The sequence below is a fragment of the Dama dama genome, chromosome 18 (genome assembly GCF_033118175.1).
Source record: "Dama dama isolate Ldn47 chromosome 18, ASM3311817v1, whole genome shotgun sequence".
NCBI classification, from domain to species: domain Eukaryota; kingdom Metazoa; phylum Chordata; class Mammalia; order Artiodactyla; family Cervidae; genus Dama; species Dama dama.
In genome coordinates this window covers 73,303,023-73,324,342 of record NC_083698.1, presented here as the reverse complement: position 1 = coordinate 73,324,342, position 21,320 = coordinate 73,303,023, and the positions used below count along the sequence as shown (strand labels likewise).

Here is a 21,320-nt window from a genome sequence, read left to right as displayed (position 1 = left end):
CCTTGGTTGGAGGGGTCTGAAGCCCAGCATTGTGCATGTCTTTCAAGACTGCTTAGCTCTGAAGCCCAAACCTTTGGTGAAGGTTCTGTGGCGGTCCACCAAGGGCCTCCTCTTCCCCTCACCCTGGGCATCGTGTCGTCGGGACGTTCGGACAGTCACACGGGGTGTTTTCAGAAAAGGCATGGAGCCCAGCAGTTAGCACAGATGGTGCACACCAGGAGGGTGGTAGACACTGCCCAGTGCAGAGACATGAATTATTCGGCTCCATACGGTAGCTGGGCTGGTGTGCACAGAAAGCTGGGTGCTTAGGAAATAATGTACACTTTCTAAGCTGGAGGAGCCCTGTGTGGGATGACTCGGGAGACAGACAGCCTCAGAGAGGTGCCCACTCTCTCCAGGGCACTGGGGTCCTTGAGGAGCCGCACCTTTTTGCCAGCCAGCAAGTCATAGGTGACTGTGGCTCCAGGAGCCACTCAATTCAGTTCATTCTCTCATGTGTGTCCCAACTCTGCGACCCCATGGACTGTAGCACGGCAGGCTTCCCTGTCCATCACCAACTCCCAGAGCTTACTCAAACTCATGTCTATCAACCATCCAACCATCTCCTCCTCTGTCGTCCCCTTCTCTTTCGGCCTTCAATCTTTCCCAGCTTTGGGGTCTTTTCCACTGAGTCAGCTCTTCGCAACAGGTGGCCAAAGTATTGGAGCCACTGCCTGTCCATTTATTTGACTGAATTAGCCTGAACCCGCCAAACCCTTATTTGGCCACACGTAAGTTTTCCTTGGTCACTTGTTCCCCTGAATCTCATGTTTGTGGCAGTTGAAAAGCATTGTCAGCATCAGAACACAGTGAAACAGTTGTTTGTGACAGTGCTGGGGTCTGACGTCCAGACCTGGCAGTCATTCGTTTATCAGTTGTGATGGCCTTTGAGCCTGGGGTTTGGTCCATCCAAGAAGTGGCCAGAGGCTCCCGCACCCACTGCCCGGGCTGGTTCTACGTCAGGGTCCTTGGCAGAGAGCCCAGCGCAGGGTGGTGGTGGCTGTTAGGTGACATCGTGTTCTGTACCAGGGCGCCTAATGCAGATGGGTGAGGATTGTTCCATAGGGAGGGTGGAGACGGCAGGGTGGCAGCAGGAGTGGCATCAGAAGGGGACTTTGGACAAGAGAAAACAGTCTGGTCAGTCCAGAACCCAGAGTCACAGAATGGAGCAGCTAGAAGAAGCATTAGCAGCACTGGGGTTAAGCTTTGATCGTCAGTTTCTTGAACAAATATGAATATACCTGCAGATGCTTTTTTTAAGGGTGTAAAACGCTACACAAGTAACAGGGCTGTCCTCCTAAGTAGTCTGTGCTCCGTACCTTTATAGGCAAGGAATCAGGCACAGACAGCTGAAGTGACTTGCACTTACCCAGCCTGCAGGGGGCAGGACTGGGGCTCCCAACCCACTTGAGTGGGCAGGCAGGAGGCAGGCCCCCTCTTGTGGGCTCAACGTGTGCGTGGCCCTGTGAGGTCACACACTTGCACTGGGCCGCGTATCTGACACACATTGGAGGCCTTTGAAGCAGGGGAGAGGGCCTGTGGTAGTGTGTTTGTGACCCCTCCAAAACCAAACCCTTCGTGAACAAGTCTCTATTGTGACCTTCACAGTCAGGAACTTGGCCCTGAGACTCTTGCAACCTGCTGACAATCAACAGGGTAAAGTCTGCTTGCCTCACTGAGCCGCTGACACCCGTGTCCCCTGGTGAGCACTGCCACCCTCCCTGAGGTCAGCACCTCGTCTGAGATGAGGACTCTGGACGCTCCGCGTTCTTAGAGCTGACACCACATCCACCACCGCACCTGATACCCCGCCAAGCACAGCACTTAGCATTATACCTGATACCATGTCTGGTACCTCTCCAGACAGTGTACTGGGCAGCCCACATAACACTGCATCTGAAACCGCCCCCAGCACCACAGCTGACACCCCCGGCACCATTTTTGATACCCCGCTGAGCATAGCACCTCGCATCACACCAGCCCTACCAGTGTACCTGACGTTGCATCTGACACCACACCTGTCAGGATGTGAAGGAGCCTGGTCCTGTCTGACCTTAAGTCAGCAGGTATGTTGAGCACCTCCTACGTGCCAGGCACCGGACCAACTTCCTTAGACATTAGAGAAGTGTTTGGAGCTTTGAAGAGCTCCCCCTAATAGGGGAGAAGAGGACTGGTGACTTCAGGGGAAACCCATCAGGCCTGTGTAAGAAGTCTTGGAGGTTTTATGGAGCAGTATAGGAGTGAGGGCTTTTGAAAACAAAGCTTCATGTACTACAGTTAAATGCCTTTGCTAAGCTAAATCACTTCAGTCGTGTCCGACCCTGTGTGACCCTATAGACGGCAGCCCACCAGGCTCCCCCGTCCCTGGGATTCTTCAGCCAAGAACACTGGAGTGGGTTGCCATTTCCTTCTCCAATGCATGAAAGTGAAAAGTGAAAGTGAAGCTGCTCAGTCGTGTCTGACTCCTAGCTACCCCGTGGACTGCAGCCTACCAGGCTCCTCCGTCCATGGGATTTTCCAGGCAAGAGTACTGGAGTGGGGTGCCATTGCCTTCTCCTAAATGCCTTTAGTTATCTAAAAGTAAACATAAGAACTCTGGTTTCATTTCAACCAGAATATTATCCTTATTTGTACTTGAAATCTATCATATTTTGGTTTAAGTTGTTTCAGTAACAAGTTGGTGGCTTTAAACCCACTCACGAGAGGTGGGTGGCCAGCCCCACAGCTCCTCTGAGGGCCAGGACTGCTCACCTCCACGGTATCAAGGCTGTGAAGCTCTAGGTGCAGGGAGCACGTGGGACCACACAGGCATCCTCTTCTTGCTTTCTCTTCATTTGGGAAGGGCACCCCACTGACCCGTCACTTCAGCCTCATGGTCACCTGTCCCTGCAGCAGGTCTGCAGACACTTGGTTCTGGCAGCGGGGAAGCTGCTGCCAGGGAGAGAGTCAGAACTGGCAGCAGGTACGCACACAGGTAAATAAAGTGTCAAGCTGAGATGTGTGCACATGAGGACTGCGATTATCCAAAGAGAAATCCTCTCCAGATAGTGACAAAGCCATGCATCACATCTCAGGCATCACATCTCAGAGATGAGTGTCCTGGGCAGCAGGGGTGGGGGTAGGGTGGGAGGGGGCAGACGGCTGAATGAATGCAGAAGCTAGGACAGGTGTAGGGGAGGTGGGGTAGAAGGGGCACCGTGGGGAACAGTGCAGCAGGGAGGGGAAGTGTGGCTCAGAGTCCCAGGGCTGGTGGAACCTGCAAGCCAAAAAATGACCTTCACTGTCACAGCCTTTTTTTTTTTTTTTTTAATTGGAGTATAATTGCTTTATAATGTTTCACAGCCTTTTTAAAATCAGCTTTTTTGGAGGTCTGACCTCATTAAACTTTACCTGCTTTAAGTTGCAGTGCAAAGGTTTTGCAAACTGTGTGCAACGAACAATTTTCTGTCACCAAGTGATCAGATCTAGTGAAGGGGGGCTTGCTGGTTGTTGGGGTGGGCTCCTTGGCTGGGCAGTCACCTGAGTGCAGGTGCCCGCCCCTCCTGCTTGGAACTTGTCGGGGAGGGCCTGGCCAAGCTGCAGGGGAGCAGAACTGCACACCAGCTGCTGTGTGCTGGTGGTGCAGGCGGTGGGGGTGAATTACAGGAAAGGAGGACGCTGCATTCCTGGCATATTCTTTCCCAATGGTTCCCAGCTCTCTGCAATACCGGTATGAACCAGTTTTTTCTGACTGCCTCCAGCTTGAGCAGAATTTCCGTCGTTGTTGTCCTCAGCCAATTGAAAATCACCTGGAGTTTTATCCCAAGCACAAAAGAAGGTCAGAGAGAGGAGGCCCGATAACTGCGATTTCCCCCCCGCCTCCCTGGTCCTGGACTGGAAGGTCCTATAGCCTTTGTCTGCCTGGCCTGTGCCCTCTGGGTGTCAGCCCTGGAAATTCTTTGATTTCTTTGTCTGCTGGCTTTGGCAAGGGTAAGCCAGCCTGAGAGATGCTGTTTATCCTTGGGTTGCCCTGCTCTGACTCACTTAACCTGATCAGCATCTCTGCCTGGTGGCCGCTCTGTGTCAGTCTTGCCTACCTGCACCTTCCCCAGGAACGTGTGGTTGGCATGCCAGGTGCTCAGAGCATCGGTGTGATAACTTGCCCCCGCCACCCCACCTCTGCAGCTGCCACCAATGTTCTTGTTAGTCAAAGCTGATTTTTCTGAAGAGAGATGAACTTGTGGTTTTTGCTGTGCCTTTTGGCTCTGGATCTTTTAGCAGCTGGTGCCCCTCAGGGGTCGGCGTGCAGCAAGGGGACCCTCTCTATCCAAGGTCTTGTTGTTGGGCAATTGCCACTACATTTCAGACACATCTTCATGTATTCTGTGAGGCAGAAGATGGTGTTTAAGGCTTGAAGGAAGTGTGCTGCTCAGAGGCTTGGCCCCACCCCCCCTTACAGCCCCAGGGTGTGTGTCCATAACAGGACTAAGTGTAGACACAGGTAAGGGTGGGGACTCCAGTGCCAGAACCAGCTGGGGGCAAAGTAGAAACTAGATCGGGTTTTACAAGGCTGTTAGTTCTTGGCGTGCAAGGCTGGGCTGACTCTTGCCCTATTGCCTGCTATGTCAGCAGGGCTCCTTGTAGTCCAGGCCCTCGGTTACTGGAGGCATGGGTGGGAGCCACAGAGAGCCCTGGGCCAGAGCTGCTCCCAGAATGCGTGGAGCTTGCATGGCCTGCTGTTCAAGCTCCACAAAGTTGGAAATGTTTGGGGGGTGTTCGGCATGTCTGCTCCTTAGGCTCTCATAAGGAACTAGGTAGATGCCGAGCTCGGGGCAGCCTTACCTTGCCCTAGGCTGCTGATCCTGAGACATCCTCTCTTTTTCTCTCACAGGAGTAAGTCAGTTGCTTTCTCTGGTGACATACTGCTTTTACTCCTGTTAGAGAACTCAGAGGGAGAGATTGGTCTTGGGATTCCATGCCCCAGATGAAGAATGCCCTTGGTTGTCAGGTTGCATGATGTGATGTTCTGTACAGTCAGTGTTATGGCTGGCGCCGCAAGAGAACCCCAGATCTCCCTTCTACCATCAACTGACAAACTAAAAAGTAACTAGAACGGTAAAAACAATAAAACTTTGAATAGTGAGATTTGTTAAAGCATTTTAAAATTGTTACTGAGATAGAATTCACATAAAAAGTATACAGTTCTGTTTTTTCATGTATTTACTATGTTGTATAATCATCTCCCTAATAGTTGGATTTTTTTTTAATTAATTTTTCTGAATACAAAAGGAATATGTTCTTATTGTAGAATGATATAAATGTTCTGGAGCACTCCCCTCAGAAACACTTTTAGTGAGAGGCTGGGCTGCTGATGTTCCAGGCCGATGCCCATCCCAAGAGGATTGTGACTGGCAGTAGCACGCAGCCGTCTCTTGGACTGTCCAAGTCATCTGTCTACGCGTCGTAAAGAACCTGCCTGAAAAAGCCAGAAGATCTTCAGGACCAATCTCCAGGTTTCTGCCCAGACACAGACCCATTTGGTACCTGTGCAAGCTCCCAGACAAGCCCATCTGAACAACATCTTGGCCGCATTTACTAGGAAGGTGCACACAAATCTAGTCAAGTTTCTCCTCTCCAGATTTTTCAAGGAGTCTCACCAGAGTTCATTGACAGAAGAATCTTAGAAACTGAAAGAACACATGGCAGAGAAGAAAGACAGTGTTTTCACGTTTCTAAACTGCTTCTTGTCATTTAGTTGCTAAATCGTGTCCGACTCTTTGTGACCCCATCGACTGCAGCCCACCTGGCTTCTCTGTCCATGTGATCTTCCAGGCAGGAATATTGGAGTGGGTTGCCATTTCCTTCTCCAGGGTCTAAACTGCTTGAGTTTTACTATATATATTTTTTTGCAATGAAGGTTTATTAAATCTTAGTTTTTCTGACCTCTACATTTTTTTAAAACCTCACATCTTTGTCTAAGATAAACTATTATAGTTCACAGTATCTGTGCAAATTATAAATTGAATCAGGGAGTTCCAGTAGTTAGGACCCCGAACTTCCACTGCAAGGGGCACAATTTCAATCCCTGGTCAGGAACTAAGATCCCACAAGCCACACAGCATTGACAAAAAAAAAAAAAGAATCCTACACAAAATAGTCAAAAATATAGGAAGAGGAGTTAGTTCACATTAGCACATAGGAGATTGAAGCCAGTAGTATTATCAGTTATTACCAGTAATATGAACTGCCTACCAGATTGTGTGCTGAATGCCTTTAGTCTTTATTTTAAAAAAAAAAAATATAAAGAATATAGATTTTTTTCTTTCTTTTTTTTTTTTTTTTTAGATTTTTTTCTTTTTGTCCTCATCTTACAAATGAAAAAAACTGAGCACATAAATTTAGGTTATTTACCAAGATCTCAAAGCTCAGAAGTAAGGTTCTGCCCCTGACAACACAACCTGAGCTCTTAACTCCTGAGCAGCCTCCTAAAGCACAGACATGGCTATTTCTCTAGGGGTCAGTGAGGGGACCCTTGAGGCTTCACACATCTGAGCCCTGGACTGCCTCTCACATACAGGCCCTGATTCTGTTCTGGGTTCAGGGAGTGAGCATGAGCAGTTAGGCCTGGGCCCTAAAGGCTGTGCCAAGCCCCTGGAGTCCAGAAAGCAGCCCTAAATACCTTCTGTCCCCCTCAGGATCAGTGGGGGTTTGAGGATCTGGAGCAGTTGTAGCCCTTCAGGCAGGAATGCCAAGAGCATTGGTCTGCTAGATAACCAGGAGGGGACAGATGGGGCAGGAAGGCCTCCAGTCACCCACTCCTGGGCTTCCCATGTGGAAGCAGTTGGCACACGCAAGTGGGGCAGAGGTGCCTGGCCTTGGGCCTTGGGGGTTTTGATGGGAGGGTATGTGCGTCATGGGGTTGGGTGAGGAGGCCCATCACGAAGAAATGATGAAAGCAGGGACCCAGCCTCTGAAAGACCCACCCTTGGAGTGTAGAAGCAGGCTGTCCAGAGTATGAAGACGTTGACCCAACCAGCCTACTGGTAGATGGACATAATCAAGACTTACCTGCCAAGAGAGGTTCTCTTTTTGGCTAAAAATGCATCCTAGGCCTTAAGGGAGCAGTGGAGTGACACGTGTATTCCCTCTTTGTCTTCAGTCGTGGGACATTTTTTTCCGAAACACCAATGCCGGAGCGCCCCCAGGCACCGCCTACCAGAGCCCACTCCCCCTGAGCCCGGGCTCCCTGTCAGCTGTGGCCAGAGCGCGGCCCCTGGTGGAGGCCCAGCCCAACGTGGACAAGCTGGTGGAGGATCACTTGGCGGTGCAGTCACTCATCAGGGCTTACCAGGTAAGGCGGCGGTGGGCAGCCATCCGTGACAGCACCTCGCCAACCCAGTGAAGGTGGTCGTTTAACTTTCACCCCCCACCAAACGCTAGGTACTCTCTCCCTGCTCTGGGGATGGAGGGAGGCAAAAATGAAATATGACAAGAGAAAAGGAGCCCAGACATCCTCTTGCCATTTGAGCAGATCCTTTGCCACCCATGGCGCCTGTCTGTGTTTCTTTCCATGAGTTGGCAGGAATGATTTGTGGGCAGGGAAGCTCACTCCATGCCCACGTGGCCAGGGAACTGCTGATCCCCAGGAGGGAGCGGTGACCCCGAGGGTGTGCTGCTCCCTCAGGCACTGCCCCTTCTCAGTTGCTAATGCCCAAATACAAAAAGAGAAGGTAAACCTGTAGGGTTTGGGGACAGAAGCAGAGCCCATGGAAGCAGGGAAAAGCAGGAAGGGGCAGCTGAGCCTCCAGAGGGGCCATTTCTCCACGAGCATTCCCATTGGAGGAGGGTCAGGCAGAACCAGTGGATTCCATGGCCTTGCTCAGAGCCCAGAAGCCCCTTCCAGGATATCTACCTGGCATAGAGAAGAGCCTGGGATTCAGATCTTACCATCTGCTCTGTGAGTAGTTCTCAGGAGGAGAAGAGGAACAGTTGGGCCCGGAGCAGCCCTTTTGGGGGCCCCCAGAATCTAGGCTCCCCTGCTGCCTCTCCTGGCATTGCTGCAACCTGGCAGGGGAGTCCCACTGTGGAGTCCTCATCCCTCCACTGTTCTCTTTCTTGGAAACAGCCATATGGACTGTTACTTCCTCTGCCTACCTGGTTAGTTGCCACAAGTGTCAGGACAGGCAGCACAGAGTGGATCTATCCTGCTGGGGGAGCCTGGCAAGTCAGGCTTTCTCCCCAGGGCAAGTGAGAACAGATAGCCGTGTGCTCTGAGGTGCTGTTCACAGCAGGCGTTTCTACAGAAGAGAGGCATAGCTGGTGTGTGCTGACCACTGCCTGACTCATTCAGCCTCAGTCATTTCTGCAGTCTTTCAGTGACTTCATAAGAACTGTTCCTCTTCCCAAATTGCTAGCAGGAAACTGTGGATAAAATGTCCAAGACTTAAAGACACCAATTTGGAATTTGGGAGGGATTTTCCCTGTCCTTTTGTTTGTGAACGGTTCTGATCAGATGCTGTTCCTGGTGCCGCTGCCTACTCTTGTGCTTGCTGCCCTGGCCCCACAGCAGTGCCACCTGCACCTTCCTGAGGGACTTCAGGCTGTTCTCAGCTGAGTGGCTTTCACACTCGAGTTAAAGTCCCAAGCATTTCCCATTTCTGTTTATCCAGGAAGGCTGTGTCAGGATCCCAGGAAATGGGTCCTTTTAGACTTCCAGGTTTATCATAACCTGAGAAGTTTATCCCTTTTTTATAGAAGTGCTTTTATGCTCAATGCCTGCATGCTAAGTCACGTCTGACTCTTTGTGACCCTATGGACTGTAACCCTCCAGGCTCCTCTGTCCATGGGATTCTCCAGGCAAGGATACTGGAGTGGGTTGCGCCCTTCTCCAGGAGATCTTCCCAACCCAGGAATTGAACCTGCATCTCTTGTGTCTCCTGCACTGGCAGGCAGGTTGTTTGCCACTAGAGCCACCTGTGAAGCCTTTTATGCCCAATAGTGCTTTAAAACAAACTATTCTAAGGCTTATTTTTGGGTTAATTGGTGCTCTCAAGGAAAGGTTTGATCAATTGTAACTTTTACCCCCCTCACAGCCCACAGGACCTGCTTAATGACTGCTTGTATTATTGCTTCCAGGTCAGGGGTCACCACATTGCAAAACTTGATCCTCTCGGAATTAGTTGTGTAAATTTTGATGATGCTCCAGTAACTGTTTCTTCAAACGTGGGTGAGAATGAATCTGTAAACACTAATTTTAATGTAATTTTACTTTTTTTTTACCCCTTCCCTCTTTTTTTTCTCCTGTCCTTTTGTGTGTGTCCTTCCCTCTCCATCGCTGGCCCATTCGTAGATACGAGGGCACCATGTAGCACAGCTGGACCCCCTGGGAATTTTGGATGCTGATCTGGACTCCTCCGTGCCCGCTGATATTATCTCATCCACAGACAAACTTGGTGAGGGTCTGAGGGCGGCCGGCGCTGCGCTGCTTGGCGCCTCTCTGTGTGTCCCAGCTCGTGGCAGCCAGGACGTCCACAGGCGAAAGGGAAAGACTCTTAAGTTTCCTTCGTTCTGATCACTTGACATTTATAAGTTATGCAGCGTTAGTGAGTTTTGGGCAAGTTATTTTTAATCTCAGCTTTTCAGCCAGATCATATGAGCTCAATTGTCTAAGCCTGAAAATTGGAAAGTGAAATTTGGGGGCAGAAAAGGTTAGTGGCACAGAGAAGACATGACCCACCCAGGTAGGCGGGTCCCCAGGATATTCCAGGGACTAGCACATCTGGCTTCGGTTTCCAAATCTCGGGGCAGTGCAGCCTGTGCCCAGATGGGGCCTTGCTTGGAATCGTCACATGCCCTGAAGCACAGTGCAGCCTGCCTTTGACGGGGCGAATTCCAGAGCAAGGGGTGCAGTTGGGGTGTCTCGATTCTCAAATGCCGGTGATCACACTGAGGAAACTTTGGAAGGCATCCCGCGTGCAGGGAGGCGCATGTGGCACACAGGCGGTTGTAGCCACAACCCCCGCACCCCCTCTGTCGTGAGCACAGGGGCCGGGTGGGGCTCACACCTGTGGTCGCTTTCAGAAGTTAACCTGCTCTAAGTCACCGTGCTGCTAACCTGTGCTACAGAAATGATGACGTGACTAATTTTTAAATGGCCAGGTTGTTTACGAGGAACTCTGTGCATGCTAATAAAACTGATGATTACCTACCTGCCTGACGCTGCTCTGGGAGGGGACAGAATTTGCCTCCCCTGAATAATATTCCGTAACGCCCCCCAGAGGCGGGTCTGGGTTGTGAGTTGAGAAAAGCTAGTCAGGTAATACTGGAGGTCTCGCTTAGTCGTGTCCAACTCTGCGACCCTGTGGAAGGTAGCCTACCAGGCTCCACCGTCCATGGGATTTTTCCAAGCAAGAATACTAGAGTGGGCTGCCATTTCCTTCTCCAGGGGATCTTCCCAACCCAGGGATCGAACCCGGGTCTCCTGCATTGCAGACAGATGCTTTACCGTCTGAGCCACCAGGGAAGCCCTTAGTCAGTTAATACTGGAGTTCAAATAGCATTGGCCCCAGGATGGCTGTTAGAGGTTTGTCTCTGCTCTGTCTTCATTTTGGAAACATTCCTAGGGGTTACAGGGTTTCTTCTACTTTGTAACTGCACAAAGGTTTTGGAAGAAAGATTAGATCAACTCTTCTGAATATAAAATAGGGCCAGTCCAGATTGTTGGCCGGATGTGAGTTGAATCCTGCTGCTTTATTGAGTGATGACAGCTTTGTGCACCCCAGAGGTGGGCTTTTCTCTCCACTGTCCCCCAGGACACTTGGAGTCTCTCTCCTCCTCCTTACCACATAGCCCCCAAAGCACCCAGACCCCACCCAGCCGGGACTCATCTGTGCTGAAGCCCGTCGGCACCACCTCCAGGTGCTTGGGGCAGGGCAGACCTCCCACCCCCACCCCACCTGGGAGGCCTGCGAGCCCCCAAGCACTGGCTGCCTGAGGAATAGCTCAAGATCCTGTGTCCTGGAGAAGGACCCTGACTGTGGGGCCTGGCAGGGCATGGGCCACAGAGGCTGGTGTTCCTGTGCACAGTCAAGCATTTAAACGAGAAAGGCATGGGGCGGGGGTGGGGGGTGTCTGATGCTGCATCTCTCCTGTTCTTGTGCCATCCCTGATTGCCAGGTTCTTGATATCTGCTCAGACCTTTCCTAGTGGTTCCCAACTCACTGGAACTGCCTGGGGAGCCTAGAGCTCCTATCTGTCCTGCCTGAGGCCGGTCAGGGTGGGATGTACCATGGCCGACAGGCTCCTGCAAGGGTTTCTTGGAAGCCCCCAGGCTGTCCCAGCCCAGGAGTCTGTGAAGCCTGAGAGCCCCCAGCCCTGTTGATGCTGCCCACCTCCTCAGTTCATAGCTCTCAGGGGGCAGGCGCAGAGGTAGGGCCTCTGTCGTTCTTTTGGGTCCTTTCTAGGCCGTCTTGATCTCCCCTTACAGTCAGCTCTGAAACAGTGCCCCAAGTATTTGTGCTTCCATTAAGGTGCAGCATCAGCACAGCGAGGGTGAACCAGCAGGAGGGTGTTATAAACCAGAGACACACAGAGGTGGCCCCAGAGCTTCCTGAGCTCATCCTCTGGCTGGGAGCCCGTCAGAAACATCAGGAGAAAGTTGAGGAGCAGCCCGTCCTTTGCAGAAGAAAAGTGCCTCTCATCCTGAGAATTCAAAATAGTGTGATAAAAAAGTCATGGAAATAGTGTAAACCCAGTATATATTGATATTTGAATCTGTAGGAAAATTAGTCTTGAATTATCTCACCCTTGATGTATGTAGGTCTTTACAAAAACATTTGGATCAACAGGATCACTCTGTTCGGGGACACTGGACAGTCCCTAGAGTGCTCTTCTGCCCATCATCTCATCCAACCCTCAGGCCTGAGCTCAAACCAGCTTCCTATGTGGAAAGCCGGTCTCTGCCAGGACTAGCTCTGTCTTCTCACCAGTAAGGTTGTTGCAGTATTAAATAAACTCCTTAAAATAGTGCCTGGAGCTTACTAAGTTCCCTGAAGGTGTGAGCTACTGTGATTATTAACAGTCTTTTGAGATAAATAGCTGCTGATGTCTCTAGAAAAAATGGATATTTAGAAATAGAGCAATGGAACAAATAACCTAGAATTGGTGCCGCAGTCAGTAGAAAGGACTGGGGTGAAGCCTGAGTGACAAGAAAGCAGGCTAGCTCACGCGGCACGGTGAGTGTGGCCCGCGTGGTGGTCTGGTGGGTGAGTGACTGCAGGGGTGTGCCGTGTCACACAGTGCTGTCCTCAGGCTTGCATCCTTCTCACGGCACTGCCAGCTGTCTTTCCTCTCTCTGGTAGATGCGGCACGATTCCTCCATTCCCTGGTGGGGAAGCCAAGGCCCAGGCGGTGACTACTCCCCATCCATTTGAGGGCAGTTGGTAGTGTGACTGAGGCAGCACAGGGGTAGAGGAGCAGCTTCCGGCCCTGGTTGAAGGCAGAAAGCCATTCCCAAGGGCAGTGCTGGCCAGCACAGATATGCAGGGCGAGCAGGGCTGATGTCCCCTCAGAGTTTTTTAAATAAAGTGGAAAATGTGAAAAGTTTTACTGAGTTCTTGCCCAAATACTCACAACCCTTGCAGTGACATGTGGAGAGAAGAGAGAATTATCAGGTAGCAGGTAGACCGCAGACTCGGCTGCCAGGCAGAGCTCCAAGGTGGTCCCAGCAGACGTGTGCACACAGACTGTACTGTGAATGCAGCACAGATATAGTTGAGATGGTGGGGTTAGTGATTTATTATTTATTAGGAAAATTTAAAAATTAACGTTAGAACAGTTTGGATTTTTTTAGGTGTGGGTTATGCTCTAGAATTGTGCCAGTGACTGCTAGGAGCAGGAGACCTTTTGCCAGGATGTGTTATGTTAGGGGCTGGGTTCCAGGTCCCCAGAAGTGCATCTTGACTTAAACCAGGCTGAGTCGACCACCCATACAGTCGAGGAGGGTTGGGAGCTCCAACCTGAGATGTCTGGTCACATGATCCACACTCCTCCCTAGGGGGGGTGCTGGAAGTCTCCAAGCCAGATCAGGTTTCCTAGCAAGGCCTCTCCTGGTTGACCCTAAGGAAGGACCAAGAGTGTGGCTTTTGACAGGGGTCAGAGTTGTTGCCACCTTAAGTAGAAACCAATCAATTGCAGGCAGCCTGCGCACTCTCACCTCTGGGCCTCCAGTCCTTCTCTGGCTCCAGTCCTTGCTTCGCTGGTCTGGGGAGGGGCATCAGGAAGTCTTGTCTCTGGGCCAAGCGGGACTGCCCTGGGCAAGGTGAGGATGTGGAGAAAGTTCTTGTTAACTCTCACCCTCAATTTGCTCTCCTCTTCCAAGTGCAGCATTTGAGTTAGATTCCAGCTTTAAAATGCCATCGAGTGGTTTCTGTATGGATTCTGTAGTATAACTACTCACAGTGACCAAAAAAAAAAAGATTGAAATGTACTTAAATATCAAATTGAAACATAATTAAAGGAGAACTCAAAACAAATTCTGTAAATAAAACTAAAGAAGGCATGAAACTTCTGTTTAGGATTAGTGTTTGCAAATTGTCAATCTTAGGAAATGAACTTGAGTTACATAGTTAAAAGGACAATTCAGAAGTCCAAGTTATGGCAACGTTTTTGCTACTTTAAGTGGATTAGTTCATCCCCAGCACAGCAGGACATGAAGTCTCCCTACCCTTCTGACCTTCCACAGTGCTCTTTCTGGTTGAATTTTGTCCCCTTGATGGCTGGGAGGAATGAGCTAAAAATAGGGTTGAATTTTAATCTACTTTAGTAATTTTAGAGCAGTGGAGAACAATTTACATAGCATTTATTGGTTGCTGTGTGCAGCCTGTGGTGCCACCAGACCTGTGAGTGAAGAGTTGGGATGAGATCGTCCAGGTGACTCAGGTGGGCAGGCCAGGCTAAGGTCATGATGGGCACATGCATGTCGCCTGCAGGGGTGGCCTCCTTCCTGTACGCCCAGGAGCTGACAGACCAAGACACACCCAGGCCTAGCATCATATCCCTGCTTCTTGCCAACTGTGTTTCCCTTGGAAACACCTTGGCCAAATCCCAGCCGCTCTGTCTCTCTAGCGGAGTGTCTTGTGCTCATCAAGAAGTAATTTTTAAAAATATTTTAAAGTGCTCAGGTGCAGGGAATCCCATGTGCTGTCTGTAAGTGACAACCAGAATATCTACTGTTAACACTTTCCTTTGGTTTGTGTCTGTTGTTCACATTTTATTTTTAAAATACTCAAGAAGTGCAGATAAAACTATATGCCCAGTACCCAGAGTGAACCGTTATAAGCTTTCGATCATATTGCCTTTCGGTTTCTTTGACAGATATGCACTCACAGTTCATTTTGAGGCTGGGGGGAGTCCTATAGGCAGCACTGATGGCTGCTTGGGATGGTCCTATGTCTTGATTCTGAGGATTAAAAGGAATAAATGAAGAGTCTTCATCCTTGCCTTAAGCAGTGCATCCTTGCTTTTGTGCAGAACCCAGGTGTTCCATTGTCTTAAGAGCCATTGGCTCCGAGGTCTTTGGTGGTCTTTCACTGTCCTCAAGGGCGAGGAGGGCTCTACCCACTCAGAGCTGGCGCCCCTGCGTCCTCTCTGAGTCAGAGTTCTTGCCATCAGCATCCAAGGATGCATTGGCTGGCCTTCTGCTGCACTGCCAAGGCGGGAGCAGCCACAGTGCTGGTGACCATGCTCTGACCCCTTGGTCATCAGGCCCACATACCCAGGAAAGCAGGGTCAGCAGGTGTTTTGTGTGTCCAGATCAACATCTTGAGTTTAACCAGTGCAGGCAAGCTTCCAGGTGTGGGCAGGAGTGTGTGCAGCTGTGGCTCTTGGCCTGCATTCTCAGCAGCCGAGTTCCTCCATCCTGGTTCTGCCTTCTCGAGAGGGGAGTCCAGGGACCCATCTTCCACTCTTTAGAATCCAGAAGGAGCTTGAGCTTTAGGGTCTAATCTGCCACGTGATGCTCCAGTTCTGAGGAATGAGCCTTAAAAACTAGGCTTCTCCATTTTCTTTTCCCCAGTTTTTTCATCTCGAATCAGTCTAGACTGGGTGGATTCAACTTCCCAGGAGAGCTCTGTGTCAGCCACTCGTTCAGAATGGGGACGTGAGGAGGTCTCGGCCACCACCACGCAGTGGCTTCTCAGTTTCAGGAAACAGCCTCTCCCTCCTTCAGATTCACCTTATTCCAGCTGTTTGTGAACCATTTCCATATTTACCAAAGTCACTCTCAGACCATACCCACCCACCCCCCTGTTCTCCTTCAGTGTCTGTGTCTGTGACAGTGTTTGTGCTACCCGTTACTGCAGTGGTGTAGGGTTTGGGTGTTTGGGTTTTTTTTTTTTCTTTTTCCAAAACTAACTCTCACCTGTCTTTTTCCCTCTGCGCTCACCCATGCTATCCCACTCTGCCTCTCAGATCTTGCAGTTTTCAAGGAACGACTTCGAATGCTAACAGTAGGAGGTATGAAAATAATGAGCCTTTCACTTTTCTGGAGCTGAGGACTTCATTTGAACAGGACATGCAACTTTCCCCAGCATGCAATTTGGGGAAAGTTGACACAACTCTGTCGAGTGTTTTGAAGTTTGTTCATTATTTTGAGATATGTTTTTCCTATCACTTAGCTGTTACCCAGCAGGTGGAGCTACTTACCGTGTCATTTTTGCTTCTGTCCATTTGTGTTCTGAAGAGCATTTTCACCTTCACATGTGTCTCACCATCGCTGAGCTTCCATCTTTAGCGTAGGCTGTCCCTAGCTCCTGCTGTAGCCAGCGGGGACCTGAGGCCACACTACGTTCTGCATGTTGGCACATCCTTTCCTCCACGTTCTGCACTGTGCCTTTGACTGGACTCTGGATTCTTTCAGATTCTGCTTCCTGGGCGTTTTTGACATCGTTTCTCTTTTGATCTTCCCATGTTTAAAGAGCTGATAAAAAGTTACTTAATGAAGTAAGGAATTCTTAGTGACCCTTGGTTATGGGCAGAGCCCCTTTGAAGAATCCAGAGTGGGGTGCCCAGGGGTCCTCTGCCTGCTGTGGCTCACCCCAGTGGCCAGTCTTCCTTCCATGCCAGGCGTCACTCAGAAGTTCTTGTTTTCTTCCATCTTACTGATAATATTTGTGAGACTCCAGTTTTAATTAAACTTTTTGTTTTGAGATAATCATAGATTCAAACACAGATATGAAAAATAAGAGAGACATTCTCACGTGCCTTTCAACCAGTTCCCCCAATGGTACCATCTTGTACCTCACGCCAGGATGCTGACACTGACAGCAGTCAAGCCACAAGTGTCTGCATCACCTCCGCTGCCCCTTTGTAGCCACACTCACTCTCCTTCCATCCCCTCCCCCCATGTTTGACCCCTGGCAACCACTGTTCTGTTTTCCGTTGCTATAGTTTTGTCATTTCAAGAATGTTTTACGAATCACAATATGTAACATTTTGGAATTCGTATTTTTCAATCAGCATGATTTTCTAACACCAGTTTTTTCTTATTTGCTAAGTAACATTCCCTGCCATAGATGTCCCACAGTTGTTTTAACCAATTTCTCGTTGAAGGACGTTTGTGTAGTTTCTGTTCTTTGGCTAATAGGGTCCTCTACAGAGCAAAAGTTTTAAACTCGGAAGTCCAGTGTATCAATGTTCCCTTTTATGGATCGTGCTTTTCATATCAAGGTTAAGAACTCTTTTCTTAGTTCTAGATCCTGAAGATGTTCTCCTTTGTATTTTTCTAAAGGTTTTATAGTTTTGCATTTAGCATTTAAGTCTGTGATCCATTTTGAGTTCATTTCTTCGATAAGTTTAGATCAAGATTGGTTTGTTTTTGGCCTGTGAATGTCAACTGCTCCAGCACCATTAACTGAGAAGTTTGTCTTTCTTATCTTTGAATTACTTTCACACTTTTGTCAAAAATCAGTTGGACTTATTTGGTAAGTCTGTTTCTGGGTTCTCTATTCTTTCCCTTAATAAGTGTCTTTCCCCACAAGTGCCACATCGTCTTAATTACTATAGCTGCTGAACTTTATTTTCCTTTTTTCAGAATTGCCTTGGCTGTTCTGAAGGCCTATCTCTTTCCTTGTAAATTTTAGAATAAGCTTGTCTATGTTTATGAAAACTCTTACATTTTGATAAGAATTGTGTTAAACCTATAGATCAATTTTAGAGAGAATTAACATCTTTACTATGTTGTGTTCCAATCCATGAACATAGTATATCTTATTTATTTAGATCATCTTTGATTTCTTTCATCAACTTTTTGTAGTTTTCAGCATACAGGTTCTGTACATGTTTTATTAGATTTACCTGTCAGTATTTCCCTTTTAAAAGAAAATTTTAATGTCCACCTGTTTGTTACTAATATCTTGAAATGCTATTGATTGTGTTTATGTAGCACCCTATGACCTTGCTAAGCTCGCTTATTCTAGGACTTCTATTTTTTTGGTAGATTCTTTAGGATTTTCTGGATAGACAATCATCTCATTTTTATTTCCTTTTCTTGCCTAATGCCCCGGTTGGATCTTCCAGTACTATGTTGAACAAGAGTCATGGGAATGAATATCCTTGCTTTATTCCTGATCAATGGTAGATTATATTGATTGTTTTTTCAAATGTTAAACCAAACTCTGCTGGAATAAACCTCAATTGGTCATAGTGTATAATTCTTTTTACATATTGCTGTATGTGTATGTAGACATATACACAAAATATATATATCTGCATCTATATTCATAAGGGATATTGTTCTATAATTTTTTTTTTCTGACTGTCTTTGTTCTTAGTATCAGGGTAATTCTAACTTCATAAAGTAAGTTGAGAAGTTTTCTTCCTACACTCTTTTCTGAAAGAAATTGTGTAGAATTGGTATTAATTCTTCTTTAAACATTCAGTAGAATTCCCCAGCAAAACCATCTGGGTTTAGAGTTTTCTTTTTCAGAAGCTTTTTATATTTATGAATTCAATTTCTTTAATAATTACAGAGCCATTCAAAGTGTCTTGTTTCTTACTGGGTAGATAACAGCAGTTTGTGCTGTTCTAAGAATGATTTGTTTATATCTGAGTTGTCAAATGTGTCTGTTGTTCATAGTATTCCCTTAGTTTCTTTTTTTGTATCTGGAGGGTCTATAGTGATACCCTGTTTTATTTCTGATATTGGTAATTTGACTTCTTTCTTTGTTTCTCCTGTTACAGGTTTGTCAGTATTACTGATCTTTCCAAAGAACCAATCACCTCTTTCATTGATTTTTCTGTTTTGCTATTTTCAATTTCATTGATTTCTGCTCTTATCTTGATTATTTCTATTTTTTTATTATTATTTCTTTACTTCTGCTTTCTTTGTGTTGGTTTTCTTTCTTTTTTTTCTTCTTTCTCTGAGTCCTTATGGTAAGACCTTATAGACTACTGATTAAAGAGAAGTCAGTTTCTTGTAGACAAGCATATAGTTGGGTCCTGTTTTTTTAATTCACTGTCAATCTTTGTCATCTGAGTAATATATTTAGATCATTTATATTTAACTATTGATATGTTATGACTTAAGTCTACCATTTTATCCTTCATTTTGCTTGTCCCTTTCCGTTTCTTTGTTTTCTTTTTCCTGACTTCCTCTGGGTTTTTAAACCTATACTTTAAAATTCCATTTTTATTTGTATAAAATCCTTTCAATCATATCTCTTTGTGTTTTTAGTGTCTTTTAGCCTTTTTAGTGGTTGTGTAGGTCTATGATATTTCATATACATAACGTGTCACAATTTAATAATGTCATCATTTTACCAGTTCATGTAAGTGTACTTGTCTCCCTTTATATCCCTTCATTCTCTCCACATATAATATGTAAATTATATTATTTACATATAAATATTAAATATTTCCTCTACATGTGTTCAGAACAGCATCAGACAGTATTACAAATTTTGCTTCAATTGTCAAACATACTTAAGAAGACCCAGGAGGAGAAGGAGTCTGTTTTGTTTACCTGTATTTTTTAGTTCCACATTCTTTCTTCCTTCCTCCTGTCTCATTCCTTCATTTTTTTTAATTTATTTATTTGGCTGTGTCTTAGTTGTGACACTTGGAATCTTTAGTTGCAGCACATGGGTTCTAGTTCCCCAAGTAGGGGTCGAACCCAAGCCCCCTGCATCAGGAGCACAGAGTCTTAGCCACTGGACCACCAGGGAAGTCCCCTGTCTCATTCCTTCTGATAATCATTTCCTTTCTGCTTACAACTTCTTTTAGCCATTCATTTAGGATGACAGATTCTCTTAGTTTTTTTTTTTTCATTTGAAAATGTTTTGATTTCTCCTTCATTTCTATAGGATATTATCACTGTATATAGGATTCTGGGGAACCAGTGCTTTTTTTCAGCTCTTGGCATATGTGGTGCCACTTAATTCCGGCTTCCATGACTTCTGTAGAGAAATCCAGTGTTATTTAAGTTGTTTTGCCCTCCGGGCAAAGTGTCACTATATTCTGGCTGCTTTCAAGATTTTTTCTATCTTTAAATTCAGAGGTTTAATTGTAACATATTTCAACATGGATTTCGTTGGCTTTATTCTGTGAGTTTACTGAGCTTCTTGAGTCTGTGGATTAAGTCTTTTGTCATATTTGAAACGTTTTCAGCCTCCCTCTTTTTCTTCTTCTGGGATTCATCAACACAACTTTGAAATCTTTTGTCACAGCATCACATGTTCCCAGCACTTTGTTCCCTTTTTTCTTTCTGGTCTGTTTTCTCTGTATTCTTCAGATTGGTTCATTTCTATTGTTCTGCCTTTAAGTTCACTGACCCTCTGTTCCCTGCTAATGCCATACTGAGTTTTCATTTGGTTTATTATATTTTGCAATTTCAGAATTTCTCATTTGGTTCTTCTTTGTATCTTCAATTTTTGAAGAGACTTTCTTCACTGAGACTTAATTTTTTTCATGTCTCTGTCATGTTTTAATTGCTCACTGAAATCATTTGATAATGACTCCTTGAGAAGGAGATAATTCTAATTAGATAATTCTAACATCTGTGTCATTTTGGTGTTAGTGCCTGTCAATTATTTTTTCTCGTTCAATCTGATCTCGTTCAATCTGATATATTCCTGGTCCTTGTTATAAGTGATTTTTTTTAGTATTGAAACCAGGACATTTTGGGTATTACGAGACTTGGGATCTTGTTTAAATGTTTGTTATAGCACGGCTCCTCCGAATACTGCTGTGGTAGGGAGGGGCCCCCCTAGTTACTCCCCCATGGGAATGGATGTTTTGGGCCCCAAAGTCTCTGTTGACTTTGGGGTAGGAGAATGGACTAGTGCATTCCCTCCCAGAGAGAATGAAAATTTGGGCTTCCTCTTGGACCTTCTTTGAAAGCTTTAAGTAGGGTCAGAGGTCAGAGTGCATTGTAGCCTGGCATGGGTGTCGATGGCGCTGCAGTGTGTTATGTATGTTTGGGTGGAATAGAGCAGTCATGGTCTAGAAGTTTTCTGCTCTGCTAGGATGCCCTTCTCCTGGTTCTTTAAAGAGAGCAGCTTTTATTGGGGCTTTTTAAAAATATACATCGGTTGAAGTTTCCATGTTCTTTGCTCCAGGTCTGGGATATGGGAGCCCAAAAGGAAACCCAAGGGACCTCCTTGGATGGTCAGCCTTTTACTCCACCCTTTGGCATCGTCTTAGGTTTGTTTTGTATGCGATATCTGCGGTTTTTAGTTGCACTTAGTGGGAGAATAGGTAAGAATATGTCTGTGCTACCTTCCCAGAAGCCGACATCTGTAGATTTAAGTTATCAAATGACTGAGGAACTCAGAAGCAGGGCTAGCAACTTTGAAGTTCAGTAATGATCCAAGTAACTGAGTCCAAGAATGATCAGTTCAGGGTTGGGGAAGTGAAGCATCACACATACAGTGAGGCTGAGGGCTCCACAACAAGCCCACGTTCTTCTCTGGGACACACAGGTCACCTGGTTAACTCCACAATCAAAGTGTTCCCGACAGAGTATGCTCTCTTTGGATACTCTGGCTCCCTGAGCCCCCACTGCTGAGTGTTTCCACCAGCTAGGAAAAGTGCCCCCCCAAGTAACTCTGGTTTTCCTCCTAAACACTGAGAGCTGGGCTATGAATGGCCAGGGCCACGCTTTATCAGACCCATGTGATGGTCCATCCTCATTCTTGGTAGAATAACAGCAGGAAACAGGTGCATAGCGTAACCAAGCCACTCAACCATCACTACCACCACCCCAAGGTGAAAAGACTAGGTTGTTTTTGTTTTAATTTTAAAAGGGG

General features: G+C 47.0%; 1 protein-coding gene across 2 annotated transcripts in view; it reads left to right on the top strand.

Moving 5' to 3' along the window:
• Positions 1-21,320, top strand: part of OGDH (oxoglutarate dehydrogenase) — a 67,146-nt gene that overhangs the window by 20,605 nt on the left and 25,221 nt on the right. Inside the window, exons 3-4 of one of the 2 annotated variants that reach the window (XM_061165600.1) lie at positions 7,178-7,369; positions 9,368-9,470. In XM_061165600.1, coding sequence (XP_061021583.1) covers positions 7,178-7,369; positions 9,368-9,470 — 295 coding nt within the window. Of the gene's footprint in view, positions 1-7,177; positions 7,370-9,153; positions 9,245-9,367; positions 9,471-21,320 lie in introns of both variants that reach the window. The other variant, XM_061165601.1, reaches the window with a different exon arrangement.